At 29.3% G+C, this 20,330-nt stretch overlaps 1 protein-coding gene across 1 annotated transcript; it reads left to right on the top strand.

The window, feature by feature from the left end:
• Positions 1 to 2,149: 2,149 nt before the first annotated feature.
• LOC130670356 (uncharacterized) lies at positions 2,150 to 18,881 on the top strand. The gene is made up of 6 exons (XM_057473734.1): positions 2,150 to 2,564; positions 5,848 to 6,056; positions 13,367 to 13,502; positions 14,470 to 14,603; positions 17,840 to 18,146; positions 18,704 to 18,881. The coding sequence occupies exons 1-6, from the start codon at positions 2,528 to 2,530 to the stop codon at positions 18,826 to 18,828; spliced, it is 948 nt and encodes a 315-aa protein (XP_057329717.1). The 5' UTR covers positions 2,150 to 2,527; the 3' UTR covers positions 18,829 to 18,881.
• The last annotated feature ends 1,449 nt before the right edge of the window (positions 18,882 to 20,330 follow it).

The following is a 20,330-nucleotide window of genomic DNA, read 5'->3' on the forward strand; positions in this document are numbered from 1 at the left end:
GTTCAATTATTCTAATGCGAATGGCATTGTATGTAATAATCAAATGCAAGATGTTTGATCATCAAAGACTCTTGTGTCAAAATTATTTTAAGGTCTTCTGATTAAATTAATGTTCACTTTGGTCACCTTGGAGTTTGTCCCCACAGTGGACTCAGGATTAAAGTTAGCGTGTGTGTGATACGCAAACATCTACCGGGTAGTTAACACCGGATAGCTGATGTTGGGGAACATTTATAGTTATAGAGTAGAGTATAGAGATTTGGTGGAGGTTTAATGCTAAATAACTTTTTGGAAATGAAATTTCATTAATTCAAACGTCGATAAAGTCCGTGTAACAACTAGCTGGAGGTTTTATCTCCATACACGTAACGTGTTCGCCGGAGATGTGTCGAATTTCAAATAAAATATACATACAATTTATGTATGTATGTGAGGGTGTAAAGACAAAAGCTATAGTTCAGCGGGTGTATGGATATATATGTACGAATGTATGTCCTTTGTCTAAAATATACCCTTTCCATGGAAACTCTACTTTGTATTACGGGTTGCTGTGTTGTTTTCGAGAGTTGCCGCGAATTTCGGAGTTGGGGATTGAGTTTCTATAACTCGTTTAGACGAAGGATATTTGAGCAAAATTGAATAAATATAAACATTAAATAAAGCCTTAAACTTTTAGTCCTTTTTCGACTGAATTTTATTTATTTAAACAGATTTTTCGTTTAAATAAAATAATACAGCTTTAAACTTTTTTTTTTAGTTTCATTCTTGCTGCGCGATATATCTTTACAATCATTATCATAAAATCGATTTTATGGTAATTTATTTAATAAAAGAATGTATTTTTACTTGGAAAAATTATTATATTAATGAAAATTTATAATAAATTACTTTTTTTATAAAATATTTAATGGAAAAAAAAATTGTTAACATTGGTAAAAAAATAAAATAGTATTTTTGTGTAAATTCTATTTTAAATAAAAAAAAAAAAGAATAACTTTTTTCCACAAGAATAATCATAAAAATTTTTAAATAAAATAAATGCTATAAAAAAAAAATGAAAAAGAGTAAAAACGAATCAAATATGTATGAATTTCCATTTTATAAATCCATAATCCATAGGATTTTTAAAAAATATTAATAACCAATATATTTTAAATAATTTTCTTTAAAAACTTTTTCTTTAATAATAATATTTGTCGCAAAAAAGTCATTTTTTATTAACAACTTATTAAAATTTGATTGACATACAAAAGAGTTAATAAAAATAAAATAAAAAATTTAACTACCAAAGAGATTTTCTCTAATCAAAAATTTATTTCCCTTTTCATATATATATAAGACTTTATCATCAAAGAAACCAAAGTTTTCATTTTATTTTTTAATTATCGAAATATATTTTTCAATAGACTTTTTTTGCAATTGGCTGAATTAATAATAATGATATGCACGCGTACCCACAAAAACCAAAAGACGTTTTTCATTATTAATGCAAAAAAATTCATCCGCCATCTGAATATAAAAAGTGTGAAAGAATAGAATAGAATAGTACACACATAAAACTAAAATAAAAAAAAATGTATATGAGCGTGGGATGGTAGTCATGTGTGTCAGTATGTGTAGAGGACGATGGTGTTGTAGGGTAGAGGAATACATATATATATAAAATATATAGATATATGAGCATAAGAGATACGAAGACTGATGAGGGATGTGCTGGATGTTGGTGTATTGGTTCTACTCGCAGGATATCTCGCGGCAGGCGACGGGTTGCTTTATCGGGGCAGTTTTGACGTTATTTTGATATCAAAGTGTATATACATATACACTAATGTATATATTCACATCTGTACATCTCCAACATACATATTTATAATTACATATATACATTCATATATGGCTATATATATATATATATATATATATATATATATAGATATATATATATATATATATATATATATATATATATATATATATATATATATATATATATATATATATATATATATATATATATATATATAAAAGCCGTAAGTATAAAGCGGGGGTGGAATTTGGATTTGTAAATTAGCGCAAGCGCGGACGCACGCGTCGACGGGAGAAATTGATTCTGCGCGATGCTCCGAAAGAGACCGGATTCATCGAACGTACGAAACGCCGACAATCGCGAAGGGTAGTTGCTGAGATACTCGTCGACGAGAGTTGTATTATTACGTAAGGGATGTTGCTCTGCGATGGTCCGTAGAATCCGTCGCTCCGTAATACTGTCATCGCGATAACGATAGTAGTAACGTCATGCGAGTCTTAACAGTAGTGAGTTATATTAAAACGCGCTGCGACAACTCGTGGCGAGACAACGGTCCTTGAGGATTTATATATACATATATTTTTTTTTTTGTAACATACTCGAGACGTCAACATCAACGTCAACAAACGTCTTGACATCATCAACAACAACGGGATAAGTTGAAATAAATTTTTTTTTTTTACTCAAAAAAAATATCAACAATCGTCGACCGGTACTTCGATGGAACTAAGACTTGTCCTGCTTGCTTTTATTATCGGTGAGTGTCATCCTATGTCAAAAAGCATGAAAAATAAAATATAAAAGTAGATTTAGTCCGTCTAAAGGCGTACTCAAAATTCTTCTTTCAACTTCCCGCTTACTCTTTTTTCTATTCCTTTGTCCGCGCGTCTACGATCCGGCCTTTTCATGTCTCTCTGATGTTATATCAAGTAGAGAGAACGCGATTAATGTAAGCCAAGAGCATCCCTGTGTGTTACTGTGAACAATTGTTGTAAAAATAAATAGCCATTCAATTTTGATTTAAAAAAAAAAAAAACATTACTTTTTTTACTCAAAATTTCGTTCATTCTTCTGCAGTCTCACGGATTTTATTACGGGTTATTGCTTTATAATGATCATTACATTTTAATTTGTAAGACATATATACTTATGGCAATTGATTGTATTGCAATGACTTTTTAAAAGCGATGTACAACGATAGGGATTTTGTAAACGACCGGATGAACGATAAGGTGCCTAATACATTGTCCTCGTGCGTGCCAAGGCTTTCGTGACTTAACTCGTGGGCTCTTGCTCCTATTATATATCCATATAACTGTATATATATTTAGAATAGGAGTATGTATTTATGTGTTTAAAATATATCTATATATGAATATATATACAAAGTGTGGTTTACCCTCGACGGTATTTCAAATAGCTCAAGACCCACGCATCCAGTGTGGTCAGTCTGTCAAATTACGTGGCCCTGGGTTTAACATTTTACAAACATGTATATCTATATATCTATACATACTTAAAAACTAATATATACATCGTTAACAATTTAGTTATATAGTTGTTGTACAGAGTGTAACAAGGGAGAATTAATAGCCCGTTAAAAAATAAAAAAAATATCACCAAGGACGATTTCTTCAACCTATTACTTACCCCTGATTCCCCTCAATCGAAATTGATGTTACCTCGAATTCGTCCCTTGTGACTCGACCCAAAAGCCTCTTAAATCCCTATTTTATATATTCCCTCTTGAGCATTTTCAACAACGTAATTTTACACAATTTAAAAGTTTTGATTTTTTACATACACATTATTAATATTTCTTTTTTTTTTTTATTACCAAGACAGCCCCTGTTTTTTTTTCATTATTTCTTAAACGTCATAAAATTTGTTGAAATATTTTCTTAAAAACTTTTGAACTTCATAACTTTTAAACAAATCAGCTATCAGACATGAGATTGCTCTCATTTTATAGAATTGATTTTCAATTATGTTTTAGACTGGTTTTCAAGTTTGTAAACTTCAAAGAAAACTCGATATTTTTTTTAATTTTATTTTTTTAGTTTAACCGAAAATTTTGTCTTTTAACGAAATGAAAAAAAGTGTTAGTATTTTTATTTCAAATTTCTTTTGGCTGTAAATTGTCTATATTAATTAATATTTGGTAATTAGTTTAATGATAACTATTTAGAAAAAAAATTTCAAGCACGGAAAATAATAAAAATTTTTTTCCGTCGAAAAGTTGCCGATGAAAGGCCCAGATAGTGAACACCGAAAACTTGCTCGGTTTAAAAATGGCCGAAAATCAGGCCCAAAAAAAGCTGAAAGACCGATTTTGGAGGCGCTTATTAAGAATAATAAAATTTCTTCGTGTTTTCGGAGAACTTTCGGCTTCTTCCAATGAAATTCTACGGTTTCAGCGTAATTTCAGCCAAATATTTTTACCCAAGAATTATTATTGTACACTGACAAAAAAAACTGTCTTGATTAAAGAGACAAAATTATTGAACCAAGAGAAATTTACTTAAACTAAGAATAATTTCTTGGCTCGAAAACATCGTTTTTTTTTTTAAATGGTATCTTGGTTCAAGATTTTTTCTCTTTAATCAAGTTAACTTTTTTATCAATGTATATATTATATGTATGTGTGTTCATTAAAGTATCATAATAAAAATCAAAAGATTAAAAGTCATTGAGAGTTGAGTAATAATAAATTTTCCAAGACACAAGTGTATCAATATAATTATCGATAAGATAAATAGCATATGTCAAGTAGCACACGGTACAAGTATACAAAATTAGATAGCGGGTAAAATATTTAAAATGATTAACGACGTTATGTTGTAAATGTATATATGTATATATATATATATATATATATATATATGTGCCGCTACTGTTATTATTAGAATTTCCAATGCTTTGATTCACATCGACTCATCTTTCATAAACGAAAATCACGCCAATCTATGATTGCATAGCCGAACTAACCGGCTATGGAATTATTCAAAGCTCACTGACCAGTACCACGCTAGTACATCCGGATGAATGGTGTGGGAATTACAGAGAGACTGAACTAAAATAAAATGAACAAAAAAAAAGTATGAAAAAGAAAGAAAGAACAAAAAAAGGCAAAATATAAAATGAGAGAAAATACATTTTGCTTTAATTTAGCGTGATTGTTAAGCTACTGTATTTTCTAAAGCTACAGAGAATTGGATTATTTTCATACCCTACTGTACGCAACTCAGTTAAATGTATGTATCTACAACAGTACTGTTGTACTACTTGAATGAAAGAAACATCATTTATGAACTTGTACATTAAATTTACTTTAATGCCATTTCTAATGTATTCAACTTCCAACTAACTGTTTAATTCTGTTGAACCGTGTGTTTGAGGTGACAGAGCTATAATATTATTTATTCACTTACATTGATGGAAACTGTTCATTTAATATTCTATATATAAATTACCAATATCCTGAGCATCCATTATCTATTATCTGTTTTTAATACTATTGGAAATCTCATTATCTCTTTATTTTAATTTTTAATTATCAACTTTGCTGGCTGAGTGTAGAGCAGTGAATAGTGAATGATTGAGGAAATAATTTATTTTATATGAAGGATAAAAAAATAAAAAAATATAATAAAATAAAAGTAATAAAAGTAAAAAAGGATAAAAATAAAAGTAAAGAAAAAGAAAAATCGGTGAGTATAATAGGATTGAATTCACAATTTCCTCAATTCTCACGGGATTATTTGGACGACGAGAATAAGGCACTGAAGCGCAAAGAATCACAGTGTTTGGAGTAGTAAGTATAAGTATAGGTATTCTTTGCCGGTAGTGCCTGGCTTTTGTACCTATATATACGAAATCCAATCGTCGAGACTATAAGTGTGTATGTGTGGATGAAAAAAAGAGAGAGTTAGGAGATAAAAATATAGTATATAGTAGAGTAATGTAAGAGCTAAAAAATCGTTTTCATTTAATACAGAACATCCGTGATATCTTATTCAAAAGCTTTTGGCCTCTTTCAGGTATCTGCTCGGGGCTGCGCGAGGTGCGCATGCAGACACCGATGGCAGTTGAGAAGGGTAACTCGGCAGTGTTAAATTGCTGGTATGACTTAGAAGGTGCTACCCTATATGCGGTCAAGTGGTACAAAGGCGGCAGAGAGTTTTATCGTTTCACCCCAAATGAATCGCCACCGTCTAAAACATTTCCCATTGGTAATCTTCAAGTCAACGTAAGTCAATACATATCAAATTTATTCTTATTACATCGTACATTTATATAGGGGATTAATTCAAAAATTCACGGTTGACTGGACTATAAATTATTAAGTGTAATATAGGGTGGTCCTTATTTTGGACATTTTTGAATTTTTATGCTCCCAGAGGCTTATGTGGTTCGAAATAAATGAAAAAAAATATCCTCAAAGTTTCAGATCTCTATCTCAATTTTAACCCGTGCCACACAGCAATGTAAGTTTCCCATTTAAATAACACGGGGTTTTAGGCATTGAACAATTAATTTTTTATTCCGGCTAAAGTAATTGTTCGAAAAATTTGAAACTCTGTAAACTTTATCCTTATATCAGCAGCTGCTCCTCAGAATTTTTACAGATTTTCAGCTACTATAATTTTGGGGGTACAGCGTGATCAAAAAAAATATTTTTTATTTCTATCTAAAATTTTTTTTAAATAACATATCAAATCACTCTGCATGCTTATCAGAAGTTTTTACTTTTTTTCATTCTCGCACCCAATTGGGTGAACAGCATATCTTTGTTGCACTAATACAGTAATCAGGAGCTTTGGACGAGTTTTTCTTATGAACAAACGAATATTTTCAAAAAATTAAAGCGCACTTCGCTAAGTAAGACAATAATGCGTTAATGTGCAGTAGAGTGTATCTTAAAAGGATTTATCGAATTTATTACGAACACCTCTCAAAATAATTTCAATTACAACAGAAAAGATTCCCTTAAAGTTTAAGCTCTTAATTCTAACGGGAAGAGTTACCGCAAAATTTTTTTTGTGATTTCTTCCAGAAATATTTTTGTTCATGTTATTTGACTTTGTGTCTTTTTCAAAAATACATAATGCATTCAATTGATATCAGAGATCGGTATATCTATGCCGTATGTCTTAGTTTAACATTTAGTAAATATAATCAATAAATTAAATTTCTTTCAATATTTGCTCAAATAAGTTCATCGCCTTTAAGTTTATTATTTGTTTTAACCATTAAATAATACACAAAATGTTAGAAGTTTCGTGTATCATAATATCGAAATAATTATTTATTTACAATTCTTTAACTATAATAAATTATTAATAAAATAGATCTCTTTGATAAATAAATATAATAAACTTAAAAAATCACAAAAACAAAATTTGCGGCACGTTGTCCCGTTGGAATTAGGAGCTCAAACTTTGAGGGAATTTTTTTTTGTCGTAATTGAAACCGTTTGTGAGGTGATCGTAATAAATTCAAAAAATCCTTTTAAGGAACACTTTACTGCACACTAATGCAAAGTTCCTGATTACTGTATTAGTGCAATAAAGATATACCGTTCACCCACTTAGGTGCAAGAATGAAAAAAAGTAAGAATTTCTGATAAGGACGCAGACTTATTTGATATGCTATTTGAAAAAAATTTTAGCTAAAAATAAAAAATATATTTTTTTTCTTTTTTTTCATCAAGCTGTATCCCCAAAATTATAGTAGCTGAAAATCTGTAAAAATTCTGAGGAGTAGCTGCTGATATAAGGATAAAGTCTACAGAGTTTCAAATTTTTCGAACAATTACTTTAGCCGGAATAAAAAATTAATTGTTCAATGCCAAAAACCCCGTGTTATTTAAATGGAAAACTTACATCGCTGTGCGGCACGGGTTAAAATTGAGATAGAGACCTGAGACTTTGAGGATATTTTTTTTTTATTTATTTCGAACCACATAAGCCTCTGGGAGCATTAAAATTCGAAAATGTCCAAAATAAGGACCACCCTAGTGTAATAATATTTTTTGATTAAAAAATGACATTCAGTGGGGTTTTTTTTTTAAAATAATCGTACACTATAAAAAATTTGTGGTGAACGTGGATTAAATCCGGAGTCTGTTTATTTATTTAATTCCCTCAGGGTAAAATTTACTCCGTAGGGAAGTTTATTTTAATATTGAGACTCCGAATCAATGCGAATGCGGATTTGAATAAAATTCAGACCACTCCGAAATCACTCCACTGAAAAGACAAACTCCCTGTTTAGTCCGTATGCGGAGTGATTTTTTGTAAAAACTCCGAAACTCCGAGTGACGAAGTGATTTCGGATTTAAATAAAATCCGTAATCACTCTTGATTTTTTACAGTACATACGCATTGAAATTTTTTATTGGACATTAATCACAATAATTTCTTAAGTAGTAGATCAATAAAAAATATTAGACTATTAATTTCATACACAGACAAGAAGAATTTCTTAACTCAAAAAAATTTTGCGTTATAAATTGAAATCAAAAATTTTTTGGGACAAGAAGAAATTCATTACGTCAATATATTTTTTCTATTCCTAAGAAAATTTTTGTTTTCATTCATAATGCAAAATATTTCTTCTGCCAAGAAATCCTTTTTTTTTCTGTGTATCGATGATTAATAAAATGAGTTGAGTGAAATCTTCAAATTTTTTCACTGAAAATATATAAGACTGAAAATTTCCAATAGCATAATTTTTTGTAAGAAAAAAACACACTGTTTATAAAAGTTATTTTTTTCTCAGTGTAATTTATTTAGAGTGAAAATAAAAAAATGGTAATTAAATAATTTTTTTATCTCGGATATTATATCAAACTTTAAATTAAAACGGTTAATTACCTTCTTAAAGGGATCTTTGAAGGTTATTTTTTTAAAAAGACGTTAGCTATGAGAAGTTGAAATAACCATGTGAGGGTAATAAGTAAATAAGAAATAATTCTTCTTGTGATTAGTTCGTTAAGTCTTTACAAGGTATAAAATATTAAAATAATCTTATAATCAAAAACTTATGATAAAGTTATTAAATTTGTCATTGTCATTATATACTTAGATGAAATATTTAAATTTTTTGTTAAAATTATAGTTTCAAAATCGTTTATTAAACTTCTAAAGTTTGTACTTTAAGATGCTTTCGATTATTTTCGTGAGAAATTTTCTCACGCAAAGTTACTGGCCACAGGCAAGGCTAGGAAATAATTTATGCGAGGGAAAAAAAAAATTTAATTTTAATTTTCTTAATATTTAGAGCCATAACTCATTTTCCAGATACTTTTTAATATTCAATGTATTGAATTTTTTTTCAATTAAATCAAAGTAAGTTAACTTAGACTCAAAAGTTAATTTTGATTTCTTTTTTTTTTTTTGCTTCAATTAATTTGCATTTTATCGAATGATACAGCTCACAGGACAATCGATAAAAACAATCATAGCAGCATCGAAAAATCTTATAGAAGTTAACAGCCTCTTTTTCTATAACAAACTTATAGCTTTTGAATGTGACTAACTAATTTAATCTGCGAAGTTTATCTGAAATGCAGTAGTTAGAAAAAAAAGAAAAAATAAAAATAAGTAATTTTTCCGTCTGTGGCTATTCAGTGAAAAGTTTAGCATTAAAATAATTAAAAACCTCTTAAAGTGTAAACGGCGGCCCGATTTCAAATCTTTTAAGAGCTTAATTTTTTTGGTATTTTAACACTCCACCGTCGGCTTGTTTTATTGAAATGTCTCTTATTAACATGTTTTTTATGTAAAGTAATTTTTTTTTTGTAACCTTAACAAGTTTATTTTTTCTGTACAAGACAAATTTAAGAAAATTAAGAACCGGCTTTTTCTGGTTTTTGAAATTAAGCAGCCGTAAACTTTACACCTAAAAATGATTTCTTATCAATCGGTGCTACTGTAAAAAAACCGGGGTAAGTCCAGGCGGTATAAGTGTTAAAATTTTCGGTGTTAAAACAACATCGCCACCGGTGTTAAACAAATTTCCTGGTGTTAAAATATTATTCGGTGTTGAAAATATTTTACTTTGTGAATATTTTTACTTACTCGATCACTACATTTAAACAGTATTTTTATTAATGAATTAAATTATTGGTGATTGAATTAGTGGGCGTAAAATTGTGTAATTTTTAAATAAATTACGTATAACATAAATAATTATTTAAATAAGTACATAACAAAATTGAAATTTCCTCCAGAAAATATTCATAAAATTTTTATATTTTTTTATATGTAATACATTTTTTTTTCCAATTTCGATCTAACACCGGTATTTTAACATCGCCAAATTACACCGCCTACACAGGTGTTGTTTCATTTTAAAAGCACTCTTTCCACAGTCTATGATTTTAATAAAAATTACAGACTTTCGAGTACCATCTAATTTTCAAAGGATATAAAATCGATTCTCTAATTGTTTTCAATGAAAGTAAACAGAACTGTGTTAAATGAAAAAAATGTTTACACAAAATTAAGAGTTCAATACTTACTTCAGCCATCATTTTTTTCTTTTCCAATGCTTTTTAATTCAGTGAATACAAATACGTTTTTTTTATATATTCTGTAATTTCTACGCTATCGAATTCTGCATTTAATTAAATGCTTCAATAGAAAATTCTTATTCAACTTTGATTAAATTTAGTTTTCGTTTCATTTATTTATTAATTAATATAAATTTCAGTGAAAATAAATTTTTATTTAATAAATATTAAACAAAGTAATCGGAATTTGATTTTTTTGTCCTTCCATTTTGTAGTAAATTGAACAAATTGATTGAATTACACTCGAGTTTTGTAAAAACATTTTAATAAAATATATTGCATAGATAAATATATTGAAAATTCATTATTTATCGTGATATTTTATCAAAGTTTTAAACTTATACTGTTATGAAATAAAATAATTTAATTTAAAGAAGTTTATACGGTTTATATTTATGAAAATATATCAAACATATATATTACTTTTCCGATATATGATTTTATTAAAAGTTTATGAAATTTATTTTTAAATGATTAAATTTTAAAAAGTATTATTTACTGTGCAAGCTTTTAACTAATAGTTATGTTGACTCACTTACAATTAATTGAAGTGAGGTTGACATTTATGAAGAATAAAAAAAAAAAAATAGAGGATAAATTGAATAATTGATGTTAAAAGCTCTAAAGTCGTTTTTTTTTCTTGTCATTTTAAAATCATATTGAGTTAAATATATTTATTTTTATATTATTAACCGCATTAAACTTTTTACGATATTTTTGAATAATTAATAAAGCTTTCAAAAATATTTTAGTGCCAATATAATATTTGCTAGTATATTAAATATTTATTTATTTGTAAATTTACTTACGGTTATAAATTTCAAAATAGCGGGTAAAATTTTTAATTAATTAAAAAGCTAAATGCCCTTGAAATATATACTGGCCGGCGCGTATGTTTACAATACCCTCCAAGTGAACGTATAAATTTAAATATTCAAATGATATTTTATGACCCTTTGACATTAATTTATTTATTACCTGCCGTTCATTTCATCAAAGTAATATTTATAATTATACTTTTATTAGAATTCAGTGAATGCACTCAAGAATTTTACGGTATTTTTTACTTTCAAAATTTAAAGAAAAATTACTATAGTAATTGTCCATATGAAGTCAGTATAGAATTATACACTGAAAAAAAAAAATAATTTTTGTAACAACGATATTTTTTAAGCAGTAGATAAATAAAAATTGTTATATTATTAATTTTATATCTGAATTAGAAAATGATTTTCTTGACAGAAGAAAATCGAAATTTATTTGCAATACTCAAAAAAAAAAAAGATCAGCATATCTAGAACTGAATTTAGATTTCTTCGATTAAAAAAATGGCTTTTGATAAAATCTTTTAATTTCCGCACTATAAATATATAAGACTGAAAATTTCTATTAGCAAAATTTCTTGTAGAAAGAAAATATAATTTCAGAATAGTTTCAGTAAAATCACATAAAAAGAAAATATAATATTTCTAAAAGTTATTTTTCCTTACATGCGGTAAAAATGACCGATAACATAGAAATATTTCAAATGCATTGAACAGAATTTACAATGTACGTTGTAATTTTTACAAAGCAACACTGTAAAAAATGTTGAGTCTATGGTGTTGTGTGAATGATTTGGTGTTAAAATTTTCACACTGCTGGTTTGAGTAACACGACGCAGTGTTAAATTTTGGACCGTATGAATTAGAACGTTCACACCACCGACGGTGTAAAAGTACAAGTTATTTATTTAAAACTCAATTACTTTGACACTAGGCTTTTAATTTTTATTTTATAATAATTCACACTAATAATAATAATATACTAGGGTTGCAAGCTATATATTATTTGATAATTTTTAACTATAAATTATATTTTCGGACAATATTTGAGCCAATAACACTGAGTTAAAAGTACACGGTTTGATATTTCACACCAAGAAAATTTCACACCGTCAATTTACACCAAGCAGACCGTGTAAAATCCTCGGGGACCATTTTCACACCAAAAATTTTTTACAATGTACATTAATGAATGAATTAATAATAATAACAATTCTGATATAAACAATAATTTATATATATTTTTCCATACCCTAAATATCAAACAATATTCAGTGAATATTCATAACATCATAACTATAAGAACAAGTGTTAAAAGACTTTAGTCTCTGGTATAAAAAATTTTAACAAGACTCTTTACTGTCTATAGATTCTCGATTGAATAATTTATTTTGAAGTCCATCGATACTGTTTTAATTTTTCTCGTTATCGAATATTAAATAATCTCTTAATAATTTACAATAACTGTCACTTGTATCACCTCAATATTTAAATGCTACAGAGTTTTTACGTTATTTTTAAAATTCAATAGTCCAGCTACAGTTATTTTAATCAGTTTCATCTAAAAATTAATACTAAATTAAATATGTACCTGATATGAATAAAATTTATAAAAAAAAATGATAACTTAAAGTTTAAAAATTTTAATGAAATAAATAGTCGGATATAATCATTGATAACTTTTCTTACTATACTCAGGCTTAAATACACACGTCTCAGCCCGAGTATATTGTTCTCAATCTACTGGTAAATGCGAGTTAGTAGAGGGCAAAGTGTAATACACCGGGGGTAGTTTGCGTGACGACATTGAATAGGCTTAAGAACTAGTACGTTATATCTGTATATATATCATATGTATATGCATATGTATGTATAATATAATATAACAAGAACAAGAATGGATACGTAAGGGGTATTATCGCAAGCCGTCTGATAAACCATCAGATATCATTGGGAGTACATTGACCGATGTGGGATATATTTCACTTATCCTCAATGTTATTGCTTTGTTAACGTAATATAACGTTAATATTGTTATATCCTAGGTGTATCTTATGTCATTATAAATATAATCTGAGTACATAAATGTTATACATTGTGACGAGTACATAATAGATTGTGGTGGTTGTTGTGCATTATGTTACGTTGTGTTAACAGAAGACCGAGAGCAATGCGACACAGGTCACTCTGGAGAATCTGGAGCTTGATGCTGCTGGTGAATACAGCTGTGAGGTATCGGCTGACGCACCATCCTTCCACACTGCTATTGTATACGCGACAATGAATGTCGCTGGTGAGTAAAAAATTATAAATAAAAAAAATATTTATATACAATGCAGAATAAAAATAAAGAAAAATATATAAACTTCGGGTTATAAATATATATACATATATACGTAAGTAAATCATAAAAATAGTATAGCTACGTAAAACAATGAACAAAATATAAATAAAAAAATAAGGGAGTTTAAAATAATAATAAAAAAGTATAAATAGTTAAAAAATGCGGTATAAAAAATAAATAAAAAATATTTCTTTTTAATCTTAGTGAATAAATGTAACCCGGGATCACTGTTAAGAGCTCAGAGGCATATCATAAAAAAAAGGGGCATCTGGTGGTGTAATTAATGAATGAAAATACACCCACCTCGTTACAATATATACAAATAGCGCGATGTACATGAATATATATATGTATATTTATATACAATATTAAAGTATATGGAGTAGAGTGTATAGTAGTGCAGTAGTGCCTAATTAATGAAACGCTCTAGGTGTACCACCTCCTGGCCAGCCTGAAGTTGTAATTAATGAACGGTAAAATGTTATTATGCGGGATTTTCGAAGGGGTTGATGTGTGTACACACACCGCAACCACCACTTGCCACGTACATTGGTAATGCGGCGAAACGGAGATTGATGAGTACGGAAATGTGATTAGCTTTGTGGCGAGTTTATCGTCGGGTTGTTCGTTTATAATTGATCCACAGGGAGCACTCATCTCTTCGCTCCATGTAGGCTCTCTCTGGACTTCAGAACTAGAGACCCTGATGATGCTACACAAGTGTACACAAACTTTAATACCCCGTCATTACTCTGTTATTTATTTATTTATGCCTTGAAACTTTATTCCCTTTTAAACTTTATTCTCTTTGGTATTTTATTTTGTTTACTGCATTTTAAAACTAACGTAAGCTCGTTTAAATGGACAATCATTGTTGTGTAGGGCTGTTTATAATTTATATTCAACTTTCTTACAGAATTACCCACTCAGAGACCTGAAATACATGGACTGAGGAGAAAGTACCGGATTGACGACACGCTTAGGGTCAATTGCACCCTGGGAAGAAGTAAACCTGCCGCTAATTTGACGTGGTACGTCAATGATAGGCAGGTTAGTTTAAATATTTCATCGTTATTATATTATCCTAGTAAGTCGTTTGATGGACCACTGATTTATTTAAATACCGGGTGAATTTAATTAACCGAGAATGGAGGTAATTAATAATAAATGCGTGCCAAAGTTACTTCATTGAAATATATATCTGTACAAAACAACTCTATATATATACATTATACAACTTTGTATATCCATATGTATAAATTTTATTATTAACAATGGAGTTTTGAATAGTATTACACCTACATATATATGTATGTATATTAGGGTGGCTCATTTGAAACGACTATTTTTTTTTTTTTGGTCCATTGACGGAATATTGTTCTAGACATAAAAAAAAAATTTTCCACAAAATTTGAGCCCTTAATTTTAATTTTAAGAACTCGCTAATTGAATTTGAAATTTTCCCATTCATTTAGCATGTAAAGTGGAGGTTTTTTTTTTTAATTATCTATAGCTCTGCTGCATTTCACGTTTTTTTACTGTCCATAGGCAGAAGTTATAGGCAAACCTTTATACTTCAAAAGTTCCTACAGTAAAATTTATGTGACAGGAACGGGGTCAGAGTTAAAAAATGTAAAAGTCGATTTTTATCGATTTTTGCGTATTTTTTGAGTTTTTCGTAGAAAATATTGTAGTTACCGAAAAAAGGTAAATGACAAAATTGTAGGAAATCAAATTTGCTACAAAAAAGGTCCTGTAAGCCAAGGCTGTAAAATCTGTTGTTTCTGAAATAAATTGAATTATACATATGAAAATTCAAGATATCTTTGCAGTATATGGTTTGTTAAATTAATAATTTAATTTTCATTTATTAAATGTTTTTTTTGAACATCATATTACTTTTTCATAAAAATATAACTTAAAAAAAATTTATCTATATGGGGCATTCCACGCCAAATCGGACGGTTTCAAAAATTGATTTTTCCGATTTTCTTCGATTTTTGGTATTTTTTAGTACCCCTCAAAAGAGGCTTCCCGGTAAATTTTGAGATCTTTTTGATTAATGGTTCAAAAAATATCGAATTTAAAAAAAAAACCGCTCTTTTTATGGTTTTTTGATCATAACTTTCGTAATAATGGTCGAAATTCAATGTTTTTTTATTCAAAATTTTCGTTTTGAGTTGGCCTTTTCAGACAAAAATGCATAACAAATATACAAAATGTTTTTGATCGAGATTTTTGAATTTTAAGTTTTCAACCGTGTTTTTAAAAAAGGGTGTATCCTTCGATTTTCTTGAAAATTTCCTATCTTAAACTTCTATCCATTCTGCAACTTTTAAGCCCGGTCCAGTAGTGGGCCTTCCATAATTACTATTTTTTTTCGATTTTTCGAAATTAAAAAAAATTTTTTTTTTGCTATAAATTATTATCAGTACCGATTTTTGACAAAAAATATCGGAATCAATTTATAATATTCAAGAAAAACAAGTGTACAATGTCAAAAATCGGTACTGATAATAATTTATAGCAAAAAAAAAATTTTTTTTAATTTCGAAAAATCGAAAAAAAATAGTAATTATGGAAGGCCCACTACTGGACCGGGCTTAAAAGTTGCAGAATGGATAGAAGTTTAAGATAGGAAATTTTCAAGAAAATCGAAGGATACACCCTTTTTTAAAAACACGGTTGAAAACTTAAAATTCAAAAATCTCGATCAAAAACATTTTGTATATTTGTTATGCATTTTTGTCTGAAAAGGCCAACTCAAAACGAAAATTTTGAATAAAAAAACATTGAATTTCGACCATTATTACGAAAGTTATGATCAAAAAACCATAAAAAGAGCGGTTTTTTTTTTAAATTCGATATTTTTTGAACCATTAATCAAAAAGATCTCAAAATTTACCGGGAAGCCTCTTTTGAGGGGTACTAAAAAATACCAAAAATCGAAGAAAATCGGAAAAATCAATTTTTGAAACCGTCCGATTTGGCGTGGAATGCCCCATATAGATAAATTTTTTTTAAGTTATATTTTTATGAAAAAGTAATATGATGTTCAAAAAAAACATTTAATAAATGAAAATTAAATTATTAATTTAACAAACCATATACTGCAAAGATATCTTGAATTTTCATATGTATAATTCAATTTATTTCAGAAACAACAGATTTTACAGCCTTGGCTTACAGGACCTTTTTTGTAGCAAATTTGATTTCCTACAATTTTGTCATTTACCTTTTTTCGGTAACTACAATATTTTCTACGAAAAACTCAAAAAATACGCAAAAATCGATAAAAATCGACTTTTACATTTTTTAACTCTGACCCCGTTCCTGTCACATAAATTTTACTGTAGGAACTTTTGAAGTATAAAGGTTTGCCTATAACTTCTGCCTATGGACAGTAAAAAAACGTGAAATGCAGCAGAGCTATAGATAATTAAAAAAAAAAACCTCCACTTTACATGCTAAATGAATGGGAAAATTTCAAATTCAATTAGCGAGTTCTTAAAATTAAAATTAAGGGCTCAAATTTTGTGGAAAATTTTTTTTTTATGTCTAGAACAATATTCCGTCAATGGACCAAAAAAAAAAAAATAGTCGTTTCAAATGAGCCACCCTAATGTATATTCAAAAGTTTTCCTTTCATAGAAATCCGCAATTATAATCATCACGTTTAATTATTTATTATTTACAGCTGAACAAAATTATGTTTTTAAAATAAATGATAGTAGTATATAAATTTGAATGTGTTAATAACTTTTTGAAATATGTATTAAATTCATTTTATTATTAAAAAGTTTGTTTGAATTATGGAAACAAAAGAATTGAAAAGCTGCGTTAATTAATGGAGGAATATATTACATATTATATCGCAATTATATGTTGATAAAAAATTCATATTTACATCATTTAAAGTATAATAAACAAAAAAAAATTTTCTAATTAGAGGAAACGAGAATGAATCTTGGAAAGAAATAAAAATAAAAGTAATTATCGTAATTTGAATATTGAGGTATAAATTTAGAATAGTTTTTTTCATTGTTTCATTTAAATTAGTATTTAAATTTTGAAAATAAAATCTTGCATTTTAATTTTACGAATTATTGCTATTAAAATAAATTAATAATGACTTATAAATAGTGAGCGATGTTAATTACGGACTTGTGAATTTAAAAAATAATTTTAATTAAAAGCAAATAAAATATAATTTAAAATAAATAAATATGTGTTGTATTGTTGTAAAAGTGGGTAAAATAAATATATAAAGTAAATATAATTTACAGCCACTACAGTCTCACGTGCGCACGTACAGTCCACTTGATACAAATGATTCAGAGTGGCAGATCGCACAAACTAGCTTGCAATTTCTCGTAACGCCGGAGCACTTTATGTCGGGGAAGCTGAAGATCCGGTGCAGTGCCTCGATATACAATATATATTGGCAAAGTACTGAGGTGAGCGCGGAAGAAGAGAGGCCGAGAATTATACAATTGGAGCCAGCGGCAACTATAGTGGGCATCAATTATCTTCAACCTCCCCCTAACTTTCAGACTGGCCAACGAAAACCCGATGGACATCTCGACGTTAAAGGTAAACGACCCTATTATATATTTTATCCAATCAAACTGTCCATGTGACCACACCCTGTCTGTGTTATATTTCTTTGTGTCGTTTCTTTATCAAATTACTTCTCTATCCCCACCCCCTCCCCAAAAAATACAATGAAAATATAAAAATAAATATTCAAACACTGTAAAAAATTGGGAGTGAATTCGGATTTTTGTTTTAATCCGAATTTTCTCCGTCACTCGGAGTTCCGGAGTTAAAAAAAAAATAACCGCGTACGGAGTAAATAGGGAGTTTGCTTTTTCAGCTGAGTGATTTCAGAGTGTTCTGGATTTTATTCCAATCCGCATTTACTCTGATTTAGAGTTTTAATCTTAAAATAAATTCCCTTTCGGAGTGAATTTCATTCTGAAATAGAGTTTCGATATTAAAATAAACTCCCCTTCGGAGTAAATTTAACTCCGAGGGCAATAAATAAATAAACAGACTCCGGATTTAATCCGCGTTCACTCCGCAAATTTTTCACAGTGAATGAACCGAATAATCTAAATGTAAAACTTTATTTACTCTTTTTTTTTTAGACATCGGATCGTCATCGTCATCATCGTCATCGTCATCGTCATCACAAGTGAGACTACGAGGATCCTGGCAATTTATTTTTGAATTGCTCGTATTCCTACGACTGGCTATCATCGTCATCCATTAACAATTAAAATACCCCTACTACTTCGTAATAAAAAATAAAAAAACAAAAAAAAATAAATAAATAAAATAAAATAAAAAAACTTCTGTATTATATGCGTGCTTTGGAGCTCTTTATATAAATTGACGTGCTTGTAAGAAAAGTTCTCGTACAATTTAACGTGTTGATTATTCAATGTCTCTCATTCTCTCTCTCTATATATATATATTTAAAAAAAAATCACCACTTCCTTTTTATCCAACACATAACGGATTACAATGGATTTACGGTGGTTGACTGAGCATAATACCTCGGTTATCCACTCTGCAAATAGCCAAGTAACTTTTTGGTTACTTTTATTTGAACATAAATGAAAGTTTGATGGAAATGAAAAATAAAAAATGAAAAAAGTATAAAATTTGCAGGGTCGATTTCTCCTGTGGCGTATCCATCAGCAACACATCAGCTACCGCGTCATTCCCACTCATCCACACGGTGAAAATATCCGTCATGGATACATTGGAGTAAGTTTACGCACTGTCAGACACCCGAGTGAATGTATTACATTACCTTGCCCGTTAGATCGACGTATAATCGATATTTCAATTGATAAAAACGTCGCGGAGATAAAAAAAATGGTAAATAAAAATAAAAGTGAAAATAAAAAAGAGCGGATAAAATAAAAAGATGAGGTGTTCAATGGATTTTACTATAAATTTTTTATGGTTACCAACTGGTACGGAGTTGATGGGTCGGATGAGTTGGTTCAAATGGAAGAGATGGATTCTCTCGTATGAGTTTAAATAGAAGCTGCTGTTACTGTTCCGCTGTTACTGCTCCTGTTACTGCTGCTGCTGGGTCGCGACGAATCGCGGGTCCAAGCGCAGAAGCTCTGATGGCTAATCGATGTTGGCTTAAGCGACGTGTATGTGCTCAGCTCGTACACCACGCGATTCCGGTGCGTATGTTACATTCGCGAGACAACTTGATGTGAGTAGGATACTTTGTATACATACATGAATAAGTATAAGCATAAGCGTAATATAGGTAGAATCCAGTGCATATACATATATATATATATCAAGGAAGGAGTCAAGAGGGATATGAAGTAGTAGGAAGAGAAGATCCACACTCTGGCAAAACTATTCCGTGGATAGCAGAGAGATGGATTGAGATGCATGAGAATCTCATACTCTGAGTTGCAGTTTCAGTTGGTTTGGGTCGGGTTGAGTTGGGTTGAGTTGGGTTGGGATTTTAGAGTGTGTAAAGAGCAAGTAAGAGAAAGAATGATGAGGGCCAAGGGGGCTGGGATCTAGAGAGCTGAAGAAGAGAGAAGGGTGGAAAGGGGAAGGATGTATAGAATTGTGGGTGGAAGAAGAGTAGAAAGCAGAGAAATATTCCACCCTTCGGAAAAAGACTACTATGACTTTTCTGGAGACGATTTGTCGGGATACGAGGGCAGTCAGTGGAACGAAGTGAATCATCCCTTTTCTCAAATCGTCGGGAATGACTCGACGGAGTCATGC

This window comes from Microplitis mediator, chromosome 6 (genome assembly GCF_029852145.1).
Source record: "Microplitis mediator isolate UGA2020A chromosome 6, iyMicMedi2.1, whole genome shotgun sequence".
NCBI lineage: Eukaryota > Metazoa > Arthropoda > Insecta > Hymenoptera > Braconidae > Microplitis > Microplitis mediator.

Coding starts and splice junctions, on each gene's coding strand:
- LOC130670356 (XM_057473734.1), top strand. CDS start 2,528: ATGGAACTAAGACTTGTCCTGCTTGCTTTTATTATCG. Junction 2,565..5,847: donor CCTGCTTGCTTTTATTATCG/GTGAGTGTCATC, acceptor GGCCTCTTTCAG/GTATCTGCTCGGGGCTGCGC. Junction 14,604..17,839: donor GGTACGTCAATGATAGGCAG/GTTAGTTTAAAT, acceptor TATAATTTACAG/CCACTACAGTCTCACGTGCG.